Here is a 22,004-nt window from a genome sequence, read left to right as displayed (position 1 = left end):
AATAGTAAAAAGAAAACTTAAGGTGGCTAGAAACCTTAAGGCGGCTATGAAAGTATATAAAACCCTAATTTGACTAAACAAGATTAAAAACACCTAAAACAAGGAAATAAATAACCTAAACCTAAACCTAAAATAACAAAAATACTTAATAATACTAAAATTAAATAATTATAAAATTTTAATTGTTGACCGTGTCCTACATCAATGCATGAGATTGAATACAGTTGCCTAAGGTGTTCTTAGCAGAGATAGTTAACACAGTAAGCTTCATTTTTAATAAATCTCCATCATCAGCCATTGATCAAGATTCCAAAAGAGGCTTGGTCAGGTAGACCAATTCATTATTCGAGTTTAAAAATCTTTAGTTGTCCAACTTATGTGCATGTGCAGAGTGGAGAGCGTTCTAAATTAGATTCGAAGTCAAGAAAATGAATATTTCTTGGTCATGAAAAAGGTTTTAAAGGCTATAGGCTTTGGGATCCAATCTCAAAGAAAATGGTGACTAGTAGAGATGTCATATTCGATGAAGCCTTTATGTTGAGACAGAACGAAGCAAAGACAAGTGATGACAGTTCACATGAGAAATTAACTATTAAGGTGGAGTTTGACGAGAATAGTTCACTCAGTGATAGGGGTAATGATAATGATATTGATCCACAACAGCAACAATAAGAGCCTTATTCAATTGCTAAAGGTAGAGAGAAGTGGGTTCTCAAAGCACCACAAAGATATGGCTTTGAAGATATGGTTAGCTTTGAATAACCAGCAGTGGAGATCCATTGTCTTATAGGGATGAAGAAGAGATGGGTCACTACAGAAGAATAAGACTTAGGAATCAATGAAATTTTCCAAGGGAAAGAAGGCTATTGGTTTCAAGTGGGTATACTGCAAGAAAAAAGCATTATCAGAAAATGAAGTTGAAAAATTCAAGGCACAGTTAGTGGCTAAGGATTACTCACAGAAAGAGGAATAGAATGCCTCTAGTAACACAAATTAGGGTGTTTTATGGTCTACTAGCCTCTCTATGATTTATTTTCCTATTTATATGCGTAGTAGCCTCCAAGGTAATTCAAAATTTCATTAATATAAATTTCTAAAAGTTTTTTTTCAATTCCTTTTGGTGGACTTCAAATTTCTCCTTGTGAATTAAAGGAACCTCTTATGGATTCAAGAGTTATTATCTCAAAGTAGACGTAATCTGTTTCTTATGACTTTCCACCTCACTTATTTACCTAACTAAAAAACTTTAAAATATTAAACTTGTAGCTCAAGAGACAGTTGGTCCATTTTGCCAAGATTCTCTGGACGTAGATTATGCCTTTCAATTACTTGCTGCATACTTCAGACAACAAAAGGATAACACATTCAATTCTTTTATCTCTCTCTCATTTTAATAAATTGAAAGTGCGGATGAACTTATAAACTACTAGTATGTATTTTTGACTCTTATCTAAGGAAATAAAACTTGAGCTGGTGACTGAAGAATTAATTATTTATCTCATGTTGGCATATTGCATATCTGCCATTGTCTGCAGGCCAATTGTGTTCCCAATTAAAATGTGAAGCACAAGTGATATTTATATTGATTGAAACAAACTATGTGCAAACCCCTAATTTGGTCAAACTATATAAGGTGAACATCTATATGAACCCCTAAATTATTTATATTGATTGACACAAGGGGTACATTATGATGCAGGGAGCAAAATTATCTAAGATTTTATTTTCAAATGTAAAAATTATTTTGTTTTTGACTTTAAATTTTAAATTGAGTTTTAATGTTGAGGGTTTTAAGTGATTTGACTAGGCCTATTTCTATATTGGTGTAATCCCTAAACCCTATTAAACCTTTTTTTTTTTTTTTTTAATAGAGATAATAAACCCCATTAGACTAGTGCTCTCGTAATCGTGAAAGGCAATACAATTTGAATTAGAATAATTTGATGATTTGAGAGTGATGACTTTTTGTTTGTTTGGTATTGATGCCAAATACCCTTAGGTGGTGATGCCTAGGGCTTGCAAGCAGATTTTAGAAGGTGGAGCCTAATGTTTGTCTTGTTTAACCTTTTATTCCCCTTTTATCCTTATTTTCCTATTTTATTCTATATCAACTTGGTATAAGAATGTTTGATCCCCTCCACCCAATTCAAATCAGTCCAAAAAAAAAACTTCACCCATTAGCCCAATTTTCAAAAGAAGATGTGAGATTAGCCCATTAAACCCAAAAGCCAACCCCTGCATATCAAGTTCTTAGCAACGACTAAAGTTTCAGTCGTTGTATTTTGTGGCTAAAAATGACTTCCTTTGATAGAGACTTTGAGGAGCAGCTTAAGGAGGATGGGAATTGGGAAAAGCCCCCTTAACTCTTATTCCTCCATTAATAACCTCCTCACACTTATTGATAAAGTCAAAAATTTGTTAGCAAATGCGGATCTTGCACCATCCAAATCAATGCAAGATGCACTTTAGCCCTCAATGAAGGCATTCGTCACAAATGAACTTTTCAGTTGCATCTTGCATTATTGAGATTACAAGGATAACAACACCGGATGCCCTATATGATGATGAGCAAATGAAGGAAATATTTCAGCTGATTGTAGCGACATTTGAAGATTTGTCTATTTGTCTCCTGTGCCCAATTGTTACTATATGAAGGAGGTTTCAATTCTTGACTCTGTTGCAAAGGTCTGGTCATGCTTGGTGATGTTGGACCTTGAGTGTGATGCATTGATTGTTGAGATGTTTCAAATTTTCTTTAAATTAATTGGGTCCATCTATTCACTTGTTGTATTTTCAGCCATGGAAACAATTGTCTTTGGACATATATAAAGAAATTTCCTTGAATCTTCTCAACCCACTTTTAGCTAGTGTAAGAAAGGAAATCCAAAAAGTTTCACCTGTTTTGTAAAAATTGGGGGAGCAAGTAATCACTAAGATTAATGCCTAACAAGACAAAACAATGGCATCCACTCAAAAACTACCCAACAAGCTTGAGGGTAAAGCTTTAAACATGAGAGATAGTAACGTTGAGGCACTGAAATTTGGTTATGCAAAGGAGATGCAAGTTGAGGCACCAAAATTATTTTTGAATGTGAAAATAATTTTGTTTTTGACTTTAAATTTTGAATTTGGTTTCAATGTTGAGGGTTTTAAGGGATTTGATTAGGCATTTTTCATATTGGTGTAATACCTAAACCCTATTAAACTAGTACATTTGTAATCGTGAAAGGTAGTACAATTTGAATAAGAATAATTTGAAAATTTGAGAATGATTGCTTTCTCTTTGTTTGGTGGTGAATGATGTCAAGGGCTTACAGGAAAATTCTAAGTGGTGAAGTCTAGTATTTGTCTTGTTTATTCTCTTATTCTTATTTTCCTACTATGTTCTACGTCATATAAAATTCTTAAATATTTAGTAAATTTCTAATTTTTGCAGGCATCAAATTAAATGACTTAGACTTTTGGATTTGGTTCAAGCTATTTCATAAAATGTTACATAATTACTGCTTGCAAGATAAATATCATAGAGTTAATACTGTTTTAGTTTTGGAAATTTTAAAGATTGAAAAGATACTCTAAAATTCAAAGTAAGACTTCACAAAACTCGACATATTAGTTTTCCATGACAGTTCATCATGAAGCCCTACAAAATCCTAGACATCTAGGTATGCACTTCTTGTTATTTAAATTAATGTTGCTGAAATTTTATCATTAACTAAATTGAAATTCCTTTTGAAAATGCTTTATCTGGTTAATTGCAATTTTTAACAACCACAATCAAAGACAAGTGGATAAGTCCCACTAATGTACTGTAAAGAGCACAATTACGATGGAAAAGACCATGTTATTATCATGATCCTGATTAATGTGACTATAAGATCAATACTGAAACTAACATAGAAATTCACAGCTAGGATATTCCAACATTTGATCAATTTCATCATTCCAATCATGGAATTATCATCAATTAAAGCGTAAGTGGTTATCCTATCTGTCTGTAATCCTTCATTAAGAATTGTGTAACTAGCCTTGCTTAGATGGTAAAGTCTCTTAAATTTAGGAACATGTAAATGTAATTCTTTTTTTTATTTTTCAAAATAAAAGAGAGGACACTTTTGTCCTCTCTTCATGTTACCATTTTCCTATCTGTAATGCCTGTTAGAATGGTAGAATTCTGTGTCAATTTAAGTATCGTATCTGAACAGGTTAAACTAGAGTACTCTATATCTTTCTCTATGATGTCCTACATAGGTCTGGTTTTGAACATACACAACTACAGTACCCCATTGAGATTTCAAGCAGAAATACCAAGCTCGTGATCATATATTTTCTATGAGATCCTGACTTGTCCGCTGCTTGTGCAGCCTCCTTTCAAAGAATTTGGTTATGTACTCTCCTTATAAATATATGCTTCATCCATATCCTAGAAATTTCTTTTTGAAGTCTCAAATTGCAATCTTTGAGGGAGGGTTTGGCATGGTTTGCTTATGAAGGGTTTAACCTTGGGGGAGAGAGAGCTTTAGCCACACTATCCTCCGAGGAGGAAAAGGTTATTCCTAACAAGCTTGCAATAACATGAAAAATATTAAAGGTGACACAGAAAAATGGCATCATTTTAATGGGGATTAAACAAAGGTTTAGGCATGGACATTTGAAATTGAAAAGAGTTGGAAATCATTGAAAAGAAGGTGACTTCTCTCTTTCCCAAGAGCAATTGCCAAATTACTGGGTTGTACATGTCATTTCCAATTCCTAAGGCACTCTGGGAAGATGTCTCTATGAATATTGTGGTGGGTTTTCCAAAGACAAAAAGGATTATAACAAGAGTCTAGATGCTTATCATGTGACTGATTTTTACCCTTGAGAGATTGTAAAACTTCATTGTATTTTAAAGACTATGTCATTAGATCAAGAAATATAAGTTCAAAATCCATTGGGCACAACCTTTAGTTAATGTTCGCAACTAACCTTCAACATAGTTCAACTTGTTATCCTCAAATTGATCAAGCAAAGGTTGCTAATCAAAGTTTAGGCGATTTTCTGAGAGTTATCCATCGAACTCAAGTTGAATTGCTTACAATCGGTTTGCCAGCCAAACTACCAATTATAGTCCATTTAAAGTTGTGTATAGTTAAAATCCTATTACCCTTCGAAACAAAAATCCTATTAATGCTATTGACATGATATTATTGCTTACTACTAATCATTGTAGTGGAGATATTAAGGACAGAGTGAAATATATAAAGAAGTTGCATGAAAATGTTCAAGACTGATTTCTCAAACAAATTCAAAAGTATCAAAAAAGTAAGCCAACGAAGATAGAAAACCAGCAACTTTTAAGGAAGGTGATTTGGTGTAGATTCATCTTTAGAAGAATGCTTTCCAGTTGGATATCTTGGGAACTTTTGCCTAGAGTTGATAGTCCTTTCAAAGTACTTCAATGTTTTAGCAAAAATATATACAAACCATATAAAGTCTAGTGAATAGATCTTGTTAGCTGTTTTTCAAAATATTTGGTCAAACCTTTACTTTGTATATTTTTCCTTGAAATGTAAGTAATTATTAATAAGCACGGCTGACAATCTTTTTGTTTTTATGTATGGCCTAATTGGTCATCTAGCTAACTAATGTCCATAGAAAAGGGTAGATGTGTATGTTAGTTCGGGATGAAGATAATGGCAAAGAGTTTGTTGATAATGTCGGTTAACCCGTATCTAATGATACTGGAGTTATGCAAAGTTGGGAGATTGAATTGAAGAAGGTGAGTGATCCATCGAATACTTGTCATTCCAAAAAATGTTTCAAACGAGGGTTGACCTGGTCATAGCATCTTCAAGTGCACATGCAAGTCCAATGTTAGGGTATATTCCATTAACATTGACGGAAAAGTTTTTGAGAACATCGTTTTACAAGAAATGGTGGACAAAATTAAGTTGAAGATTGAACCCCATGTAAAGCCTTAACAAATAGTATGGTTTAAGAGGTAAAGGTAACTAAAAGATACCTTGTTCCTTTTGAAATGGGAAATAATTGTAAAGATGAAATTTGGTGTGATATTGTTTCCAGGGATGTTAGTCATTACCTCCTTTGGTGTAGCCGTGGCAAAATAATGGGCATGCTATCGAAGATGGCCATAGAAATACATATACCTTTAAAATTAGAAAATTTGAATTTGTCCTTTTGCCAATTAAGAAGGAAAGAACTCCTAAATCTTTCAAAGAGGAGGGTAGTAATTTTCTTATTTTTTCCAATTGTAATATAAGGTAAAGTACTAGAGTGGTGTACATGTTGGTGGCTAAAGAAAAAAAGGAAGCTTCTTAGTTTACTCTATAGCCTACCTAACAAAGTGCACTATCTAATAAATCTAAAGGAGCATGAAGAATTGAATGTGCAAGTTATGGTCCTCGTGGAGATATTGAAGAAGGGATATATTAGAGAAAACATGACTCCTTGTGTAGCACCAACCTTACTCATGCCAAAGGAGGATGGCACTTGATAGATGTGTGTTAATAGCCACACCATGAACCAAATTATTATCAAATTATCTAGTCATATTCCAAGAATTGATGACTAAAAACATATTGAAGAGCAAGAGAATGCCTAAAGGTAGCAAGACCATGGAAACTCCTCACCTCATGCACACTAGAAGGTGTAGGCCAATCAACAATAGCCTTAACCTTGTTTTCATCCATGAACACTCCTTTGGAAGACACAACATACCCCAAGAACACCACTTGATCCATCCCAAAGCTACCCTTTTTCATGTTACCATAAAACTTTTCTCTCCTCAAAATGTCAAGCACAAGCTGTAAATGCACCAAGTGATCCTCCAAACAGCGGCTATACACCAAAATATCATCAAAATACACCACAACACAAACCCCCAATAGTGGTTGCAACATTTGTGTCATCACCCTCATGAAAGTGCTAGGTGCATTTGTCAAACCAAATGGCATAACATGCCATTCAAATAACCCATGATGTGTCTTGAAGGCCGTCTTCCATTCATCTCCTGGGCGAATTCTAATTTGATGATACCCACTTTGCAAATCAATCTTGGAAAACACCTTTGCACCCGCCAAGCAATCTAGCATGTCATCCAATCTAGGAATTGGAAAACGATACTTGATTGTGATCTTGTTGATAGCTCTACTATCCACACACATCCTCCAAGAGCCATCCTTCTTAGGAGTCAAGAGAGCGGGTACCGCACAAGGGCTAATACTAGCCCGAATGTAGCCTCTATCAAGAAGCTCTTGAACCTGTTTTTGCAATTCTTCCTTCTCCTTTGGAGCCATACGATATGCTGCCTTGTTTAGAAGGGGTGCACCTGGTACCAAATCAATGGCATGTTGAATGTCTCGCATAGGAGGCAAGTTAGGAGGTAACTCATGGGGAAAAACATCACCATATTGCTGTAATAACTCAGTGACAGCACTAGGAACATCAGTTCCAGCCACTGTGTTGACTGGAATTAATGCGAAAATGTAGCCACTATCTTGACTTTCTTGAATGAAGCTTTTAGAAGTGAGTAAAGAGGTTGTAGAGGATTTAGAAGTCACCTTTTCCTTCATTGGCAGCAAAGTAAATTGCTGATTGTCTTTGCTTAAGGTATAGGTTTTCTTCTTCCTATCATGCATCGTTTGGCGATCATATTGCCAAGGTCTTCCAAGAAGGATATGGCATGCATCCATTGGTACTACGTCACACCAAACTTCATCAAAATATTTCTTCCGGATAGAAAATGGCACCAAGCAACGCTTCGTTACTTTCACCTCATTGCCCTTCTTGAACCAAGAAAGTTTGTAGGGATGAGGGTGATCTTGAGTGGCAAGCCTCAACTTATCAACCACCTCCTGAGAGACCACATTTTCACAACTTCCCCCATCGATGATCATATTACAAACTCTTCCTCCAATACTGCAAGTTGTATAAAAAATATTGGTTCTCAACCAATCTTCTTCGGAATTGAATTTAGGAGCAAGAAGAGTCTTTCTCATCACAAGTGTCAAGCCCTCTTCTTCTTCAAAATCACCACCAACCTCATTTGAAGGTTGATCAAAGATGGGTTCTCCATCTTCATGTTCAAGCTCTTTTACTTCCTCCAACATAAGAGCCTTCTTCCTACAATCCGAAGATCGATGACCCGGCTCTCCACACTTGAAACATTTGAAAGTACCCACCTGTTGCTGTCTACCCCCGCCAATAGTGGCTGTTTGGGACTGTTTTGGGGCTGTAATAGCAGATTTAGAACCTGCTGGTTGCTGTTCAACCCCAGAAGTTTCTCCTCTCTCATTTGTACTTGAATTCCTAACCTTATATTGGCTAGAAATCCCCTGCCCAGACCTGGAACCCCACTGTCCAGACCTTAAAGCTGGCCTAGTTTGTTGCTTCTCTACCAGTAAAGCCCGGTTGTAGGCTTCCGACACGTTCCACAATGATTGAAGACTAAGGACATCTTGGATGGATGGATTCAATCCACTCAAGTACCTTGCAACCATTTGTTCTTCACTTTCATTCAAATCTACCCTTACTACAAGTTGTTGAAACGCCTCCGTATACTCCTCTACACTTCCCTCTTGCTTAAGGTTGTGTAGGTCTTTGTAGAGTGATTGGGTGTAGTTGAAAGGAAGAAATTGCTCATGGAGCTTTTTCTTCATCTTCTCCCAACTCTTGATCTTGACTTTACCACTTCTTTGGCGAGAAATTTGCAATTGTTCCCACCAAGCGGAAGCTCTCCCTTTAAGGCGAATAGCGACTAGCTTCACTTTCTTTTCATCTATAACTTCATAATAATCAAACACCCTTTCAACGGTGTTCAGCCAATCTACAAAGTCTTCCGGTTTGAGACTCCCTTGAAATTCTGGAATTTCAACCTTGAAGTTGTAGTCAAGCCTTGGCTCATTTCTTTCCACATAAGGCCTACCCCTTGGAGGAGCTCCAAAAGGGTTCTCAAAATGAGAATGAGAGTCATCGGACTCATCGGTAGTCTCATGAGGAGGCTGCATATGCTGCACCACCTCCGTAAGTGCCACAACTTGTCTCCTTAATTCAGCAATCATGTCTTCTCTCTCGATGTTTTGATTCCGTCCAACATTCCTCCCCACTGGAGGGTTGGCTTCAACTCCTTCCCCAACATTCATTTGATTCCCCCTTATTCCGCCTCTCCTTCCTCTCCTTCCTTGAGCCATTAGAAGCTTCACAATCTTTGAAAAAAAATTGTGAATAGAAGTAACAACACAAGTGATCAAATCTGTGATATTTGCAACAGCCACAGATTTGATTGTCACAAGGAACCTAGATCTAAATTCTAGGATCTTGAATGAAGGGAGAAAAAAGAAACACAAGGAAATCTAGGGCTCAAATGATCAAAGTGGTAGAGAAAAAAGAGGACCAGATCTGTGCTCTGATACCAAATGATAGAAATCAAGATCAATTGATTGAGAACTTGAACTAGAATTGCATTAAAATTAAGAATTAAAGCTGGAATTACAGAGAAACTGGAGAAACAAGTTTCTGTCTAGGTCTGAAACTGAATTATATTCACATCAAAAACTGATTTTACTCTTACATAGCTAGCCTATTTATAATCTTTAACTATTAGGAAATAAAGTAGCTAATAGTTACATAAGTCAAAGCTGTAATTAATGAGCATACATAGCAGATATGAGAAGTCAAAATAAGGGGTTGTTGGCAGTCCTAAGAGGTCAGAAAGTTTGGCTGGCTGGTTGTCAGTCCTAATGGTAGAGGAGGGGTACATGGCAGATATGAGAAGTCAAAATAAGGGGCTACTGGCATTCCTAAGAGGTCAGAAAGTTTGGCTGGCTGGTTGTCAGTCCTAATGGTAGAGGAGGGGTACATGGCAGATATGAGAAGTCAAAATAAGGGGCTGCTGGCAGTCCTAAGAGGCCAGAAAGATTGGCTGGCTAGTTGTCAGTCCTAAGGATAGAGGGTGGTTGCATCATTACAAAGAGAGAAAGAAAATGCACTAAGTAAGAAATTTGTTTATTCTTTAAAATGTTACAGATTAAGGTTACATGCAAGTATTTATAAAACCCAAGCTTTTATCTTGTTGGCCACACATGGCTTATTAATATAGCACTTGCTCTCACTAATTAACCCATATGATTATAGTGTTACATATGCCAAGAGATTTAACTCTATTCTAATCTTAACATGTGTAACTAACTAACTAACTCAATCCTATCTTAGGACTAAATACTAATTAAAGGGATGGATCTATAAGAAGTATTAGGATATTAGAACAAATGTGAGATTCCTATCAGGAGATGCTCAAGAAATTTTAGATGTCAAATTACAAACTAGTTAGTACTCTGTGGAATGTGGAGTGAAGTTGTCAAAGCATGACGATAGAGAGAGGGTAAATCAAACATTCTTCAAGAGTTTGGTTGGAAGTCTGGGGTACCTATTATGCATAAGACCAAACATTCTCTTTGGCGTTGGACTTCTTAGTCACAACATGTGACTCATTTGATAACGGCCAAGAGAATTCTTTGCCATATGAAAGGTACACTAGATTTTGGACTATTGTATTCACCCTCGAAAGAGTTTAAACTTGTTGGCTATAGTGATAGTGATTGGGCGGGGGACACCGATGATAGAAAGAGTGATAGTGGGTTTGTATTCTATATGGGTCATATTGCATTTGAATGGACATCCAAGAAGCAACCAATTGTGACTATATGTTGCTATTACCTCTAGTGTTTGTCATGCAATGTGGCTTAGAAATTTGTTTAAAGAGTTCCAAATGTTACAAGAAAAAGCTATGAAGATATTTGTGGACAATAAGTTAACATTGGCTCTTGTAAAGAACCTAGTCTTTCATGACTGAAGCAAGCACATCGATACCTAGTATCATTTTATTTGAGGATGTATTGCTAGAAAGGAAATTCCACTTGAATTTGTGAAGTCACATGATTAGGGTGTAGATATCTTCACCAAGCCACTAAACTATGACACCTTCTACAAGATGCGAGCCTAATTTGTGGTGATAAAAAATTAAGTTTAAAAGGAGGTACTGAAAGTTAAACTTGAATTATGTTATGAAAATCTATTTTATTCATGAAATGAGTAAGTTGAATAGTTATAGATACACAAAATAATGAGGCCAGTTTACGTAATGAATGTATAGAGAGTTTTTTTCGGAGTTATATAATAAACATAAGAAAAGTTATGGTTGGATATGGAGTATATATACCTCATGCATCCGTCAATTTAGAAAAAGAGTGAATAAAGAGAAATACAATTATTTAAGAGTTTTATTACTCTTCTTAAAGGAATATTTTTTTTTTTTTTTTTTTTTGAGGGAAAAAAAAAAGACAAAATAACCCGCTTATAGAACTTCAAAACAAGTAGCAGCTACATATATACGTTATACCCTTCGAGGTAAGAATTGAAAACTGTTTATTTGGTTTACGAAAAAAAAAAAAAAAAAACAGTTTTTTTTTTTTACTTTACCTTTTATATAGACAGAAGCCATAAGATTTTGCAGTACTTTTTCTTTTCTTGATTTGATGCTACATAGTACTTATTTGAATTATTTTCTCTTTATTTAATGCTACATAGTAATATTTTTTAAATCACTTATTTGGTTTGTTCAGTGAAGGATCTTTATTTAGAGCAGTTGGGTCTTTAGAAATCATAAAATCATAGTGAATGCATAAACAAAACGATCAAGGAATGGACAATGACAAAGGGTTTTTCTCTAGTAAAAAAAATGAGAAAATAAAAAGGGTTTTTCTATAAGTAGAAAGAAGTGTGAGAAAGAGATTGAAACCTTGAGCTGGCGTATTCAAAGAGCTTTCCTGCAGCAGAAAAGACCATGAGACCAATTTCAGCATCGCAGAGAGTTGAGAGCTCAAAAGCTTGCTTAAAAAGTCCTCTCCTCCACTTTGAGAATGTCACCTGCCTTGCCATCGTGTTGTCAATCTTCTTAATCTGAATTCTCCTCCGTGTCATTTTCCCAGATAACAGCTTATCAGACCCTTTACTTTAAAGTTCAAACCAAATTATTAGCCCAACCTTGTATTCCAGAAATAGAAACTATTTGCATACAAAGCTATGTATTATTGGGTTTCAGAATGGTAAAGACTATAGAGAAATAAAATGAAAGCTATGTACTCTCTTCAAACATAACATAACATCATAAAATGAAAGCTATGTATTATTTTACGGAAGAGGAATATTGTCCTTGATAGAAGTTTAACCAAAGTATCAGATCAAAAATATAACAAATCAAACTGCACTTGCTTTTTCCTATCAAAAAAAAAAAAAAACTGCACTTGCTTCTTTCTTTCCCCCTTTTTTTATGAAAAGAACTGCACTTATTCAAGCAATAAAAGATGAAAAATATAATATTTACCAAAAATATTATATATAAAATATAACAAATCAAGCTGCACTTGCTTTTTCTTTTCTTTTCCTTTTTCATGAAAAAAACCGTACTTACTCTACCTATAAAAGAAGGAAAAATAAAATAAAATAAAATCTGAGCAGGGGTGTACCCTACAGGCCTACACAGCCCACATAACTAACAAAACTGTTGTTTCTTAAAAAAAAAAAAAAAAAAAAACCTGTTCTGTGGCATGGAAGCACACTAGCTTAATTTTAACATTGAATTTTTTATTATTATCATAAATTATATATTAAAGATATTTTCTTAATTCTTTTTAATGTTACATCGTAATTTGAAGATGAACACAACCAAAATAAAAGTTAAATTATAATTTTTATATATTCTTATTTTTGTTTCTATATATATTATTTAAGTTACTTTATTTACTCTTAAAAAAAAAAAAAGGTTCCTTTATTTAGATTTGAATCTAGTTTTTCCATCTATCTCCATCTGATTGTACCGTTAAGTCATATTTCTCTTCAACAGAAAAATTACGTCATTTTCCTGAAGAATTACATTGAAAACATATATAATTTAAATTATTGAATTATAAAAAAAATTAAAACTATAAGAACAAAATTGAAAACTAGTTAAGGTTAGATGATGCAATTTGTATTTAGTCTTTTAAAAAGTTAGGTCAAGAGTCTTATAAGTAATATTAACCAATTCTTTCATAGAGGAGAATTTAAATTCAAATTATATATATATAGTTAGGTTTAAGTTACACCCGGTGTAATTCTAAGTAATATTATACTATTCAATAACTTGTTAATGAATTTATATTTTGAAAATTCCACATTCGGATTGCATGTTCTATAAGTTCTAAACATGCACACCAATTTTCATACCAATTGGATGTTATTTACCATTCGATCCATAAACTCATCTTTTATGTATTATTTTGAACTACAAAAATTTGAATTTATACAATCGATAGATGACATGACTATTGATCATTGATCACCTTAATATTTTCCAAGCAAGAAGAATATACAAAAATAATGTAATCCAATGATCGATTTGTCAAAATTCACATTCAATTAAAAAAAATTGATTGGTGTAACATTGCTTAGAATTACAAATTTTCTAAACTATTGAATTTAAGTAGATCCAACAATTAAAAAAAAAAAACTTGTCGGTTAATGTCCATATAAAAGGGTAGATGTGTATGTGACTTCGGGACGAAGATAATGGAAAAGAGTTTGTTGATAATGTCGGTTAACCCGTATATAACGATACTGGGGTTATGCAAAGTTGGGAGATTGAATTCAAGAAGGTGAGTGATCCATCGAATACTTGTCATTCCAAAAAATGACTCAAACAAGGGTTCACCTGGTCATAGCATCTTCAAGTGCACATGCAAGTCCAGTGTTAGGGTATATTCCATTAGCATTGATGGAAAAGTTTTTGAGAACATCGTTTCACAAGAAATGGTGGACAAGATTAAGTTGAAGATTGAACCCCATGTAAAGCCTTAACAAATAGTATGGTTTAAGAAAGGTAAAGAGGTAAAGGTAACTAAAAGATATCTTGTTTCTTTTGAAGTGGGAAATAATTGTAAAGATAAAATTTGGTGTGATATTGTTTCCATGGATGTTAGTCATTACCTCCTTTGGGGTAGCCTTGGCAATATGATGGGCATGCTATCCATGATGGCCATAGAAATACATATACCTTTAAAATTAGAAAATTTGAATTTGTCCTTTTGCCAATTAAGAAGGAAAGAGCTCCTAAATCTTTCAAAGAGGAGGGGTAGTAATTTTCTTATTTTTTCCAATTGTAATATAAGATAAAAGTACAGGATTGGTGTACATGTTGGTCGCTAAAGAAACAAAGGAAGCTTCTTAGTGTACTCTATAGCCTACCTAACAAAGTGCACTATCTAATAAATCTAAAGGAGCATGAAGAATTGAATAAGCAAATTACAGTCCATGTGGAGATTTTGAAGAAGGGATATGTTAGAGAAAACATGACTCCTTGTGTAGTACCGACCTTACTCATGCCAAAGGAGGATGGCACTTGATAGATGTGTGTTAATCGCCACACCATGAACCAAATTATTATCAAATTATCTAGTCATATTCCAAGAATTGATGACTAAAAACATATTGAAGAGCAAGAGAATGCCTAAAGAACGTTAGACTGAAGCTATTAATTATGCAATCTATTTGTCCAATCGTTTCTCAACTTCGTGTGTTTAGGAGCATAGCATATCCATATGTACTAGATTAGGAGAGGTCCAAGCTAGATAACAAGAGCGAAAATTAAGTCTTCATTGGCTATAATCCATGCTCTAAAGGTTACAAGCTTAAAAATCCGAGCACTGGAAAATTAACTGTTAGTCGAGATGTGGAATTCGATGAAGAAGGTATGAGAAATGGGACCACCCAAGAAGAAGAGAAGCATGATTTCTTTCCGTTACTTGAGGAGGAAGAGCTTTGAATAAAGTTCAAGAAGAGCCTGACGCTCCACCTCCATCACCAAAATCTCCCATTTATGAAAGTCCATCCTCGTAATCATTACTAGCAAGAAGTGACCGAGAAGAATGAGAAGTCTTCATGATCTCTATGATTCAACGAAGAATATAGATTATCTAACGCTCTTTTATCTGTTTGCTAATTGGGAACCTACAAGAATTAAAGAAGTTATGCAAGATAAGAATTGGTTAAATTCTATGGATGAAGAGATCAAGGTAATAAAGAAGAATGATACATGAGAGCTAGAACCTCTTCCACGTGGAAAGAAGGCAATTGGTGTAAAATGGATGTAAAAGATGAAGAATAATGCAAAACTAAGAGGTGGAGAGATACAAAGCAAGACGGGTGGTGAAAGGCTATAGCCAAGAAGGTATTGATTATGATGAAGTATTTGCCCTAGTTGCTAGTTTGGAAACTATACGTTTGCTAATTTCTTTAGCATCTCAAAATAAATGGAGAATTTATCAAATGGATGTAAAATCTTCTTTTTTGAATGTTTATATTGAGCAGCCTATAGGCTATGTTGTCAAAGGGTAGGAAAAGAAAACTTTGTAGTTTACGAAATCTCTATATAGCTTGAAATAGGCACCTAGACCTTGGAACAACCTAATTGACAAATATTCTCGAGAGAAAGATTCTCTAAATGCGCACATGAACATGCACTATATTGTAAGGTGCATAAAAAATGGAGGTATCTTGATTGTTTGTTTGTATGTAAGTGATTTGATTTTTATAAGAAACCATCCAAGTAAGTTTGAGGACTTCAAGAAAGCAATGATTAAGGAGTTCGAAATGACAAATATTTGGCTTATGGCCTATTATCTAGGCATTGGGATGAAGCAAATGGAAGATGAGATATTCATTTCCCAAGAAGGATATGCTAAGGAGATGTTAGGAACTTGTTGGTTCCTTAAGGGGATGGGTCGGAAGTGTTTGAAAATGGATGTGGATTGTAGGTGAATTGACTTGAAGGCATAGAGAAATATTAAGAGAAAAAGGAAATGCAATAAGGAAGAGTTAAGTGCTTACAATTCACATCCATTGTCATACATGGCTTTATCATAACCCATGGCTTTATCCTTTTGCTTACTAATTAAGCATGGGCTCTCACCAACTGTGTGATTATAGTGTTACATGTGCCAATAGTTCTAACTAACTCTATCCTAATCCCAACATGTGTAACTAACTAACTCTATACTATCTTGGAACTAACTTTTAATTGAATGGATGGAACTTCAAGAAATATTAGGATATTACAACAGATATGAGATTCCTAACATTCCCTTCCCTTTCAAACCAGCCCACAAGGTGTTGTTATGGTTGGCATCATCATCAAAGGAAATTTTCCAAAGGACTAGTATCTTAGTGACATCTTGATCACCATATTCATACACTTCTCTTTGACTAGTGGTCTCGTGTACTTTCAAAATCCGCTTAAATTCTTGAGCCTTCAATGGTTCTTTGGACCTTGGAATCTTTTTTTTTTTTGATAAGTAATAAAGATTCATTGATATCAAAAAGAGAGAGACATCCAAGTACACAGGGAGTATACAGGGGTGAACAAATCAAAAACGTACATTACAAAAATCAAGTAAATCCAAAATAGAAGAAAAAGGATGGTTTCTCCACACAGAGAACCAATCAAGTAAGGTTCTAAAAGAAAGAAGCTTGAGATCAGGCATTAAACGCTCCTTGTCTTCAAAACACCTACTATTTCTCTCCTTCCAAATACACCACATCAAATAGTGAGGAACAACCATCCATATATCTCCATTATGATAGCGACCAAAACGACCTTGCCAGCAAGCCAAAAGCCCAACAACAAAGAATGGCATAACCCAGCAAACTCCAAATAACCCAAAAACCATATCCCACAACTCCAAAGCAACCGGGCCAAGAAGGGAAAGATGGTCAATAGTTTCACTATTACACTTGCACATATAACACCAATCCAAAATGCAAATCTTTCTTTTCCTTATGTTGTCAATTGTCAGACATTTCCCCAAGGCTGCGGTTCATACAAAGAAAGCCACTCTAGAGGGAATCTTCTGCTTCCAAATGCTTTTCCAAGGGAAAAACTGCTCACTATGGCCAACTAGAAGATGGTAGTAAGCGCTGACCGTGAACCCCTTACTCTTACAAGGCAGCCAACATCTCTTATCCTCCTCGTTCCCCTTTACAGGAGTGCAATAAATGGAATTGATGAAGCTTCTGAAAGCTTCCAATTCACGATTATGCACCACTCTACAAAACTGAAAATCCCAATGGAGGACTCCATAGGTGAACCTCATTAGATCCGCCACACTAGCCTCTTTGTTACAACAAATCCTATATAAATCAGGGTAGTGATCTGCGAGAGGAGAAGATCCACACCAACGATCTAGCCAAAACTGCACTTTTGATCCATCTCCAATTTCATATAGGATAAACCGAGATAAAGAGTGCCATCCTCTTCTAATATTTTTCCACAAACTAACTCCATATGGACCAGAGAAAGAGCTAGAACACCAACCACCCCACTCACAACCATACTTCACCTCTATCACTTGACGCCATAGAGCATCCCTTTCTTGCCCAAATCTCCATAACCACTTCCCTAATAAAGCTACATTGAAGGTTCTCAGGTTCCTAATCCCCAACCCACCTGAAGAAAGTGGAGTACACACTATAGACCAATTAACCAAATGAAATTTAGGCTCGTCTCCTAGGCCACCCCACAGAAAGTCCCGCTGAAGTCTAGCGATTTAGTTGGCCACAGAAGCAGGAATAGGGAAATAAAGAAAGAAAATAAGTAGGAAGATTAGAGAGAGTGCTTTTAATTAAAGTGACTCTACCTCCCTTGGATAAATATAATTTTTTCCAACTTGCTAATTTTCTTTCCATCTTCTCCAGAATAGGATTCCAAATAGACTTGTCCTTAAATTTTTCCCCCAAAGGAAGACCCAAATATTTCATTGGGAGAGACCCTTGCTTGCAGCCTAAGACAACCACCAAAAGATCCATGTTATGAACTGCCCCCACAGCCACTAGTTCAGACTTACCCAAATTTACCTTCAGACCAGACATAGCCTCAAACCAAATTAGCAACATACGGAGAATCAGAATTTGATCAATATTAGCATCACAAAAAATCAGAGTATCATCAGTGAAAAGGAGATGGGAAACCATCAAAGATCTTCCAGTAGAAGCACCTACACTAAAACTAGACAAACAACCTTCATGGACAGCCTTATTCAACATTCTACTGGCGGCTTCCATAACCAACACAAAAAACAAGGGGGACAAAGGATCACCTTGTCGCAACCCCCTAGACTTCCAAAAAACCCATAGGGAGTACCATTAATAAGGATAGAAAAACGAACCGTTGATAAACAGAAAGAAATCCATCGCCTCCACTTATTAGAAAAACCACAACGCTCAAGCAAGTTAGAAAGAAATCCCCAGTTCACATGATCAAAGGCTTTTTCAATATCCAATTTACATAACAACCCTGGTTGACCAGACTTCAATTTACTATCAAGACATTCATTAGCAATAAAAACGGAATCAAGAATCTGCCTATTTAGAATAAAGGCGTTCTGGGGAGCTGAGATGATCTCTCCTAAAACCATGCAAAGACGAGTAGCCAAAACTTTAGTAAGAATTTTATAAACCCCCCCAACAAGGCTGATAGGTTGAAAGTCCTTTACCTCCACTGCTGTAGCTTTTTTTGGAATGAGAGCAATAAAGGTTGCATTCAAGCTTTTTTCAAACTGACCTGTAACATGGAAATGGTGAAACACAGCCATGAGGTCTGATTTGAGAATCCCCCAGCAGGCTTGAAAGAAAGCCATTGAAAAACCTTCAGGCCCAGAGGATTTGTCTCCATTAAACTCCTTGATGACTTCCAAAATCTCAGATTCCTCAAAAGGTCTCTCTAACCAGTCCACATTATCCCCTGAAATCCTTGGAAAATCCAATACATCCTGGAAAGAATGCTGCTCTTGACAGTGAGTGAAAACGCGTGAGCGCGTAGGGCGGCGTGTGGCAGAACTCACCGAAAATGTTACTGACGCATGAGAGTGCGTGGAATGTTGGATGGTGATCGGTTCAGCGTTGCTAAGTAGATTGTTTGACAACCTACACGCTTGTATGATTTGTGTCTTAGTCAGAGGTTAAAAACGACAAATCCGACAAAGGCAGTAGTCTTGGCGGCAAAGATTGAGCTTCTGGCGGTGGAGATTCAACCCTGAGACCTCTGATCGCGGTGAGGTAGTCTGGAGAGGCACTAAAGAGGCTTACTGACCGGAGAAGTTGAGGCAGCGGAAATTACTGCAGAACACAAAATACATGAGGGTTACGTGGTTCAGCCTAACGGCTTACATCCACGGAGGAAACCCTAAAGGGCTACATCAATAATATATTGTAGTGTAGTACAACTCCTATGTTACAATGAATCATAACATGTGTATATATAGTAGACTAAATCCTAGATTAATAAACTTCTAGTACAAGTAAAAGACTTGACTTGCACGCGTACAAAGTAGAATTAGGCTTGAGCCTATGCTAATGGGCTAATATATCTCTAACACCCCCTCTCAAACTCAAGATGAAAGCTTAATGAAATCTTGAGATTTGATAAAGTTGAGAAGATTCCTTGAATGAAGTTTGGCTTTATGACGATAGTTTGAGGAAGGCAATGGTCTTGCAGTGTTGATGCGACTTCTAACGGTGGCATGACTATATCGGAGAGTTTTGACGGCAACAATAGGAAGCCAAAGAAGATGAACGCAGCGATAAAAAAAACACCGAGGAAGACAAAGATTGCTTTTAAATATACTGCAAGGACAGAAAACCATAGCCGTAGGAAGGTGGCTCTGATTCCATGTTAGAAATATTGAATACAATAGTATTGTATTTCTCAGTGAAAGAATATACACGAGTGTCTTTATATATGAGATATATGAGTGCAGTACAAGTAAGAGTGTAGTATAAGAATGTGTGCTATACAAGTAATCTAGTTGGGCCTAAAGCCTACAACACTATACACGTTAACACTACTAGTTTGGTTTTCCTGGGTCATCAGATTTTTGTGTTATTTATTTTCCGCATTATATCTATTTTGATCACAATAGTTTAACCTAGACTTGAATAACAAACCTGTTAATCAACTTGGATTAATATTAGTTTAAACATATTGTGTTAAGGGGTTTAAAAACCTAACAATTTTCTTTATTATATATAAAATATAATATAATGGAGAAAACATGTTTATAAAATAATAATAATAATAATGGAGAAATCACCGAGAGAGTAAAATGATACGTATTCACATAGAAAGAGTGAAAAAAATAATGAAAATGTTGAAACGGGTATATAATATATAATATTGGAATCAAATCAATAAAATGCTACTAGATTTAGTTCCAGACTTCCAATAATAAAAAGTAGGGACCAATGGAGAGGTCAACATTTAAACTTTTTCAACAAGAGATAAAGGGGCTAGACTTTTGAGGCTATGACTTTTTTAGTTTTTTGCAAAAGTGGGCCCTTGACTTAAATACAAAAATGGACCACAAGATGGTCCAGGAACCTTTTCAGATACAAAAATGGAACTATTTTATTTTATTTTTCCTGAATAAGATAATTTGATTGAGAAGAAGGAACAAAAATGGTCCAGTCTTTGCTCAAGCGAATAAACTGGCCAAGCACTCTTGTCACTTGTTCTAGATGATTTTATAAAGGGCAAATATTAACAAGTATTGTGCGGTGCTTGTTAAGGTTAGACTAATGTAGATTCCATTTAATAAATAAATTGGATAATTGAAAAAATAAAAAAAAACTGGCTCTATAATCTATTTAATTTTTTTTTCTTTATGAACGCTCCATAGCCTATAAAGCTGCAAAAAATTGACATTAAGCTGCAAAAAAAAGGACAAAAAGACATTGTAAAGCACAAAAAACTGTTTACGGTACCCGTTAACACAACTCATTTATATTGGGAAAATTTTTATTTTATTCAAGTGTGGTCTACATCAAGTATCAATAATTGTTAACCTTTAGTATAAAAGGTCACACTCAACTAATTTGAAGTTAAGATTTTTTTTTTTTTTTTGGGTAACAGTAAATGGGGTACCACTGTACATATCACTCGTGTTAAGAGACTAGATGTTTGAAGTAGTTTTATTTCTTTTTTGATTCATCAGTTTAATTTAATTCAAATTGTTTTTAAAGTACCTGCTTTAGATATATATCTCAATTTAACAGTTTTGGGATTGGGATTGAAAAATATATAAATTAAAGGATGTGACCACATGTACTATATATGATTAATAAATCAAACTATACAAAGATAGAAGTGGTAAGTGTAATTATTAATTTCAGAATGTTTAATATATTCATGTTTTTTTGTAATACCAAAAATAAATAAGTTTGGTGAAATTTCCAGTTGTAAACCTACTAGCATTACTTGAGGAGATAATCAATTACTAGAAGTCATACACGCATTAAGGAGATAATCAATTACTTGAGGAGTTCTACTTTTAGATATTCGCATTAGCACCCCCAAAATAACAAACAAACAAACAAACAAACAAAAAAAAAAAAAAAAAAAGAAAGAAAGAAAAGAAGAATGACATTTTTTTTTATTCATCTTAACTAGCCCTAACATGTTAAATATATATATATATATATATATATTTTTTTTTTTTGATGAGTTTACTTCATGGTGATTGGTGAATACCAAATTATATACTGATGCAATTTTGACCCAAACAACACATAATTTAAAATCTTGCTTTATTTTATTTACTTTATATATATATAGAAAGAGAGAGAGAGAGAAAGAGAACCAAGACAAGATCTAGTTATATATTGACGAAACCTGTGAAGTGCTAATCTTGAGTTGCCAAGGAAGACTAGGAACTAGAACAATCCAACCTAGAAAAATTCAAAATTCAAAATTAAAAACCAAAAAAGAAGGGGAAAAAAAAAACTAAAAAGAAAACACTGGGAGCAAATTAATATTATGAATTATGATATCACTTTTCTCAAGTTGGTGCAAGTATCTGGATTGCAAAATCATAGGAAGCTAACAAAAGTCTTATTGCAAGCAAGATTGACTTGAAACCATT

At 35.0% G+C, this 22,004-nt stretch overlaps 2 protein-coding genes across 2 annotated transcripts in view; both read right to left on the bottom strand.

Annotated features, from left to right (window-relative positions):
• Positions 1-22,004, bottom strand: part of LOC126705333 (MADS-box protein JOINTLESS-like) — a 272,125-nt gene that overhangs the window by 188,081 nt on the left and 62,040 nt on the right. Inside the window, exon 2 of the mRNA XM_050404273.1 lies at positions 1,330-1,339. Coding sequence (XP_050260230.1) covers positions 1,330-1,339 — 10 coding nt within the window. The remainder of the gene's footprint in view (positions 1-1,329; positions 1,340-22,004) is intronic.
• The window catches only part of LOC126705341 (MADS-box protein JOINTLESS-like), a 40,164-nt gene continuing 30,052 nt past the window's right edge, over positions 11,893-22,004 (bottom strand). Inside the window, exons 8-9 of the mRNA XM_050404285.1 lie at positions 21,755-21,810; positions 11,893-12,010 (exon numbers count right to left, since the gene is read on the bottom strand). Coding sequence (XP_050260242.1) covers positions 21,789-21,810 — 22 coding nt within the window. The 3' untranslated portion in view covers positions 11,893-12,010; positions 21,755-21,788. The remainder of the gene's footprint in view (positions 12,011-21,754; positions 21,811-22,004) is intronic.

This window comes from Quercus robur, chromosome 11 (genome assembly GCF_932294415.1).
Source record: "Quercus robur chromosome 11, dhQueRobu3.1, whole genome shotgun sequence".
NCBI lineage: Eukaryota > Viridiplantae > Streptophyta > Magnoliopsida > Fagales > Fagaceae > Quercus > Quercus robur.
Note: the sequence above shows the minus strand (reverse complement) of the source record. Positions and strands in the feature narration are given on the sequence as shown.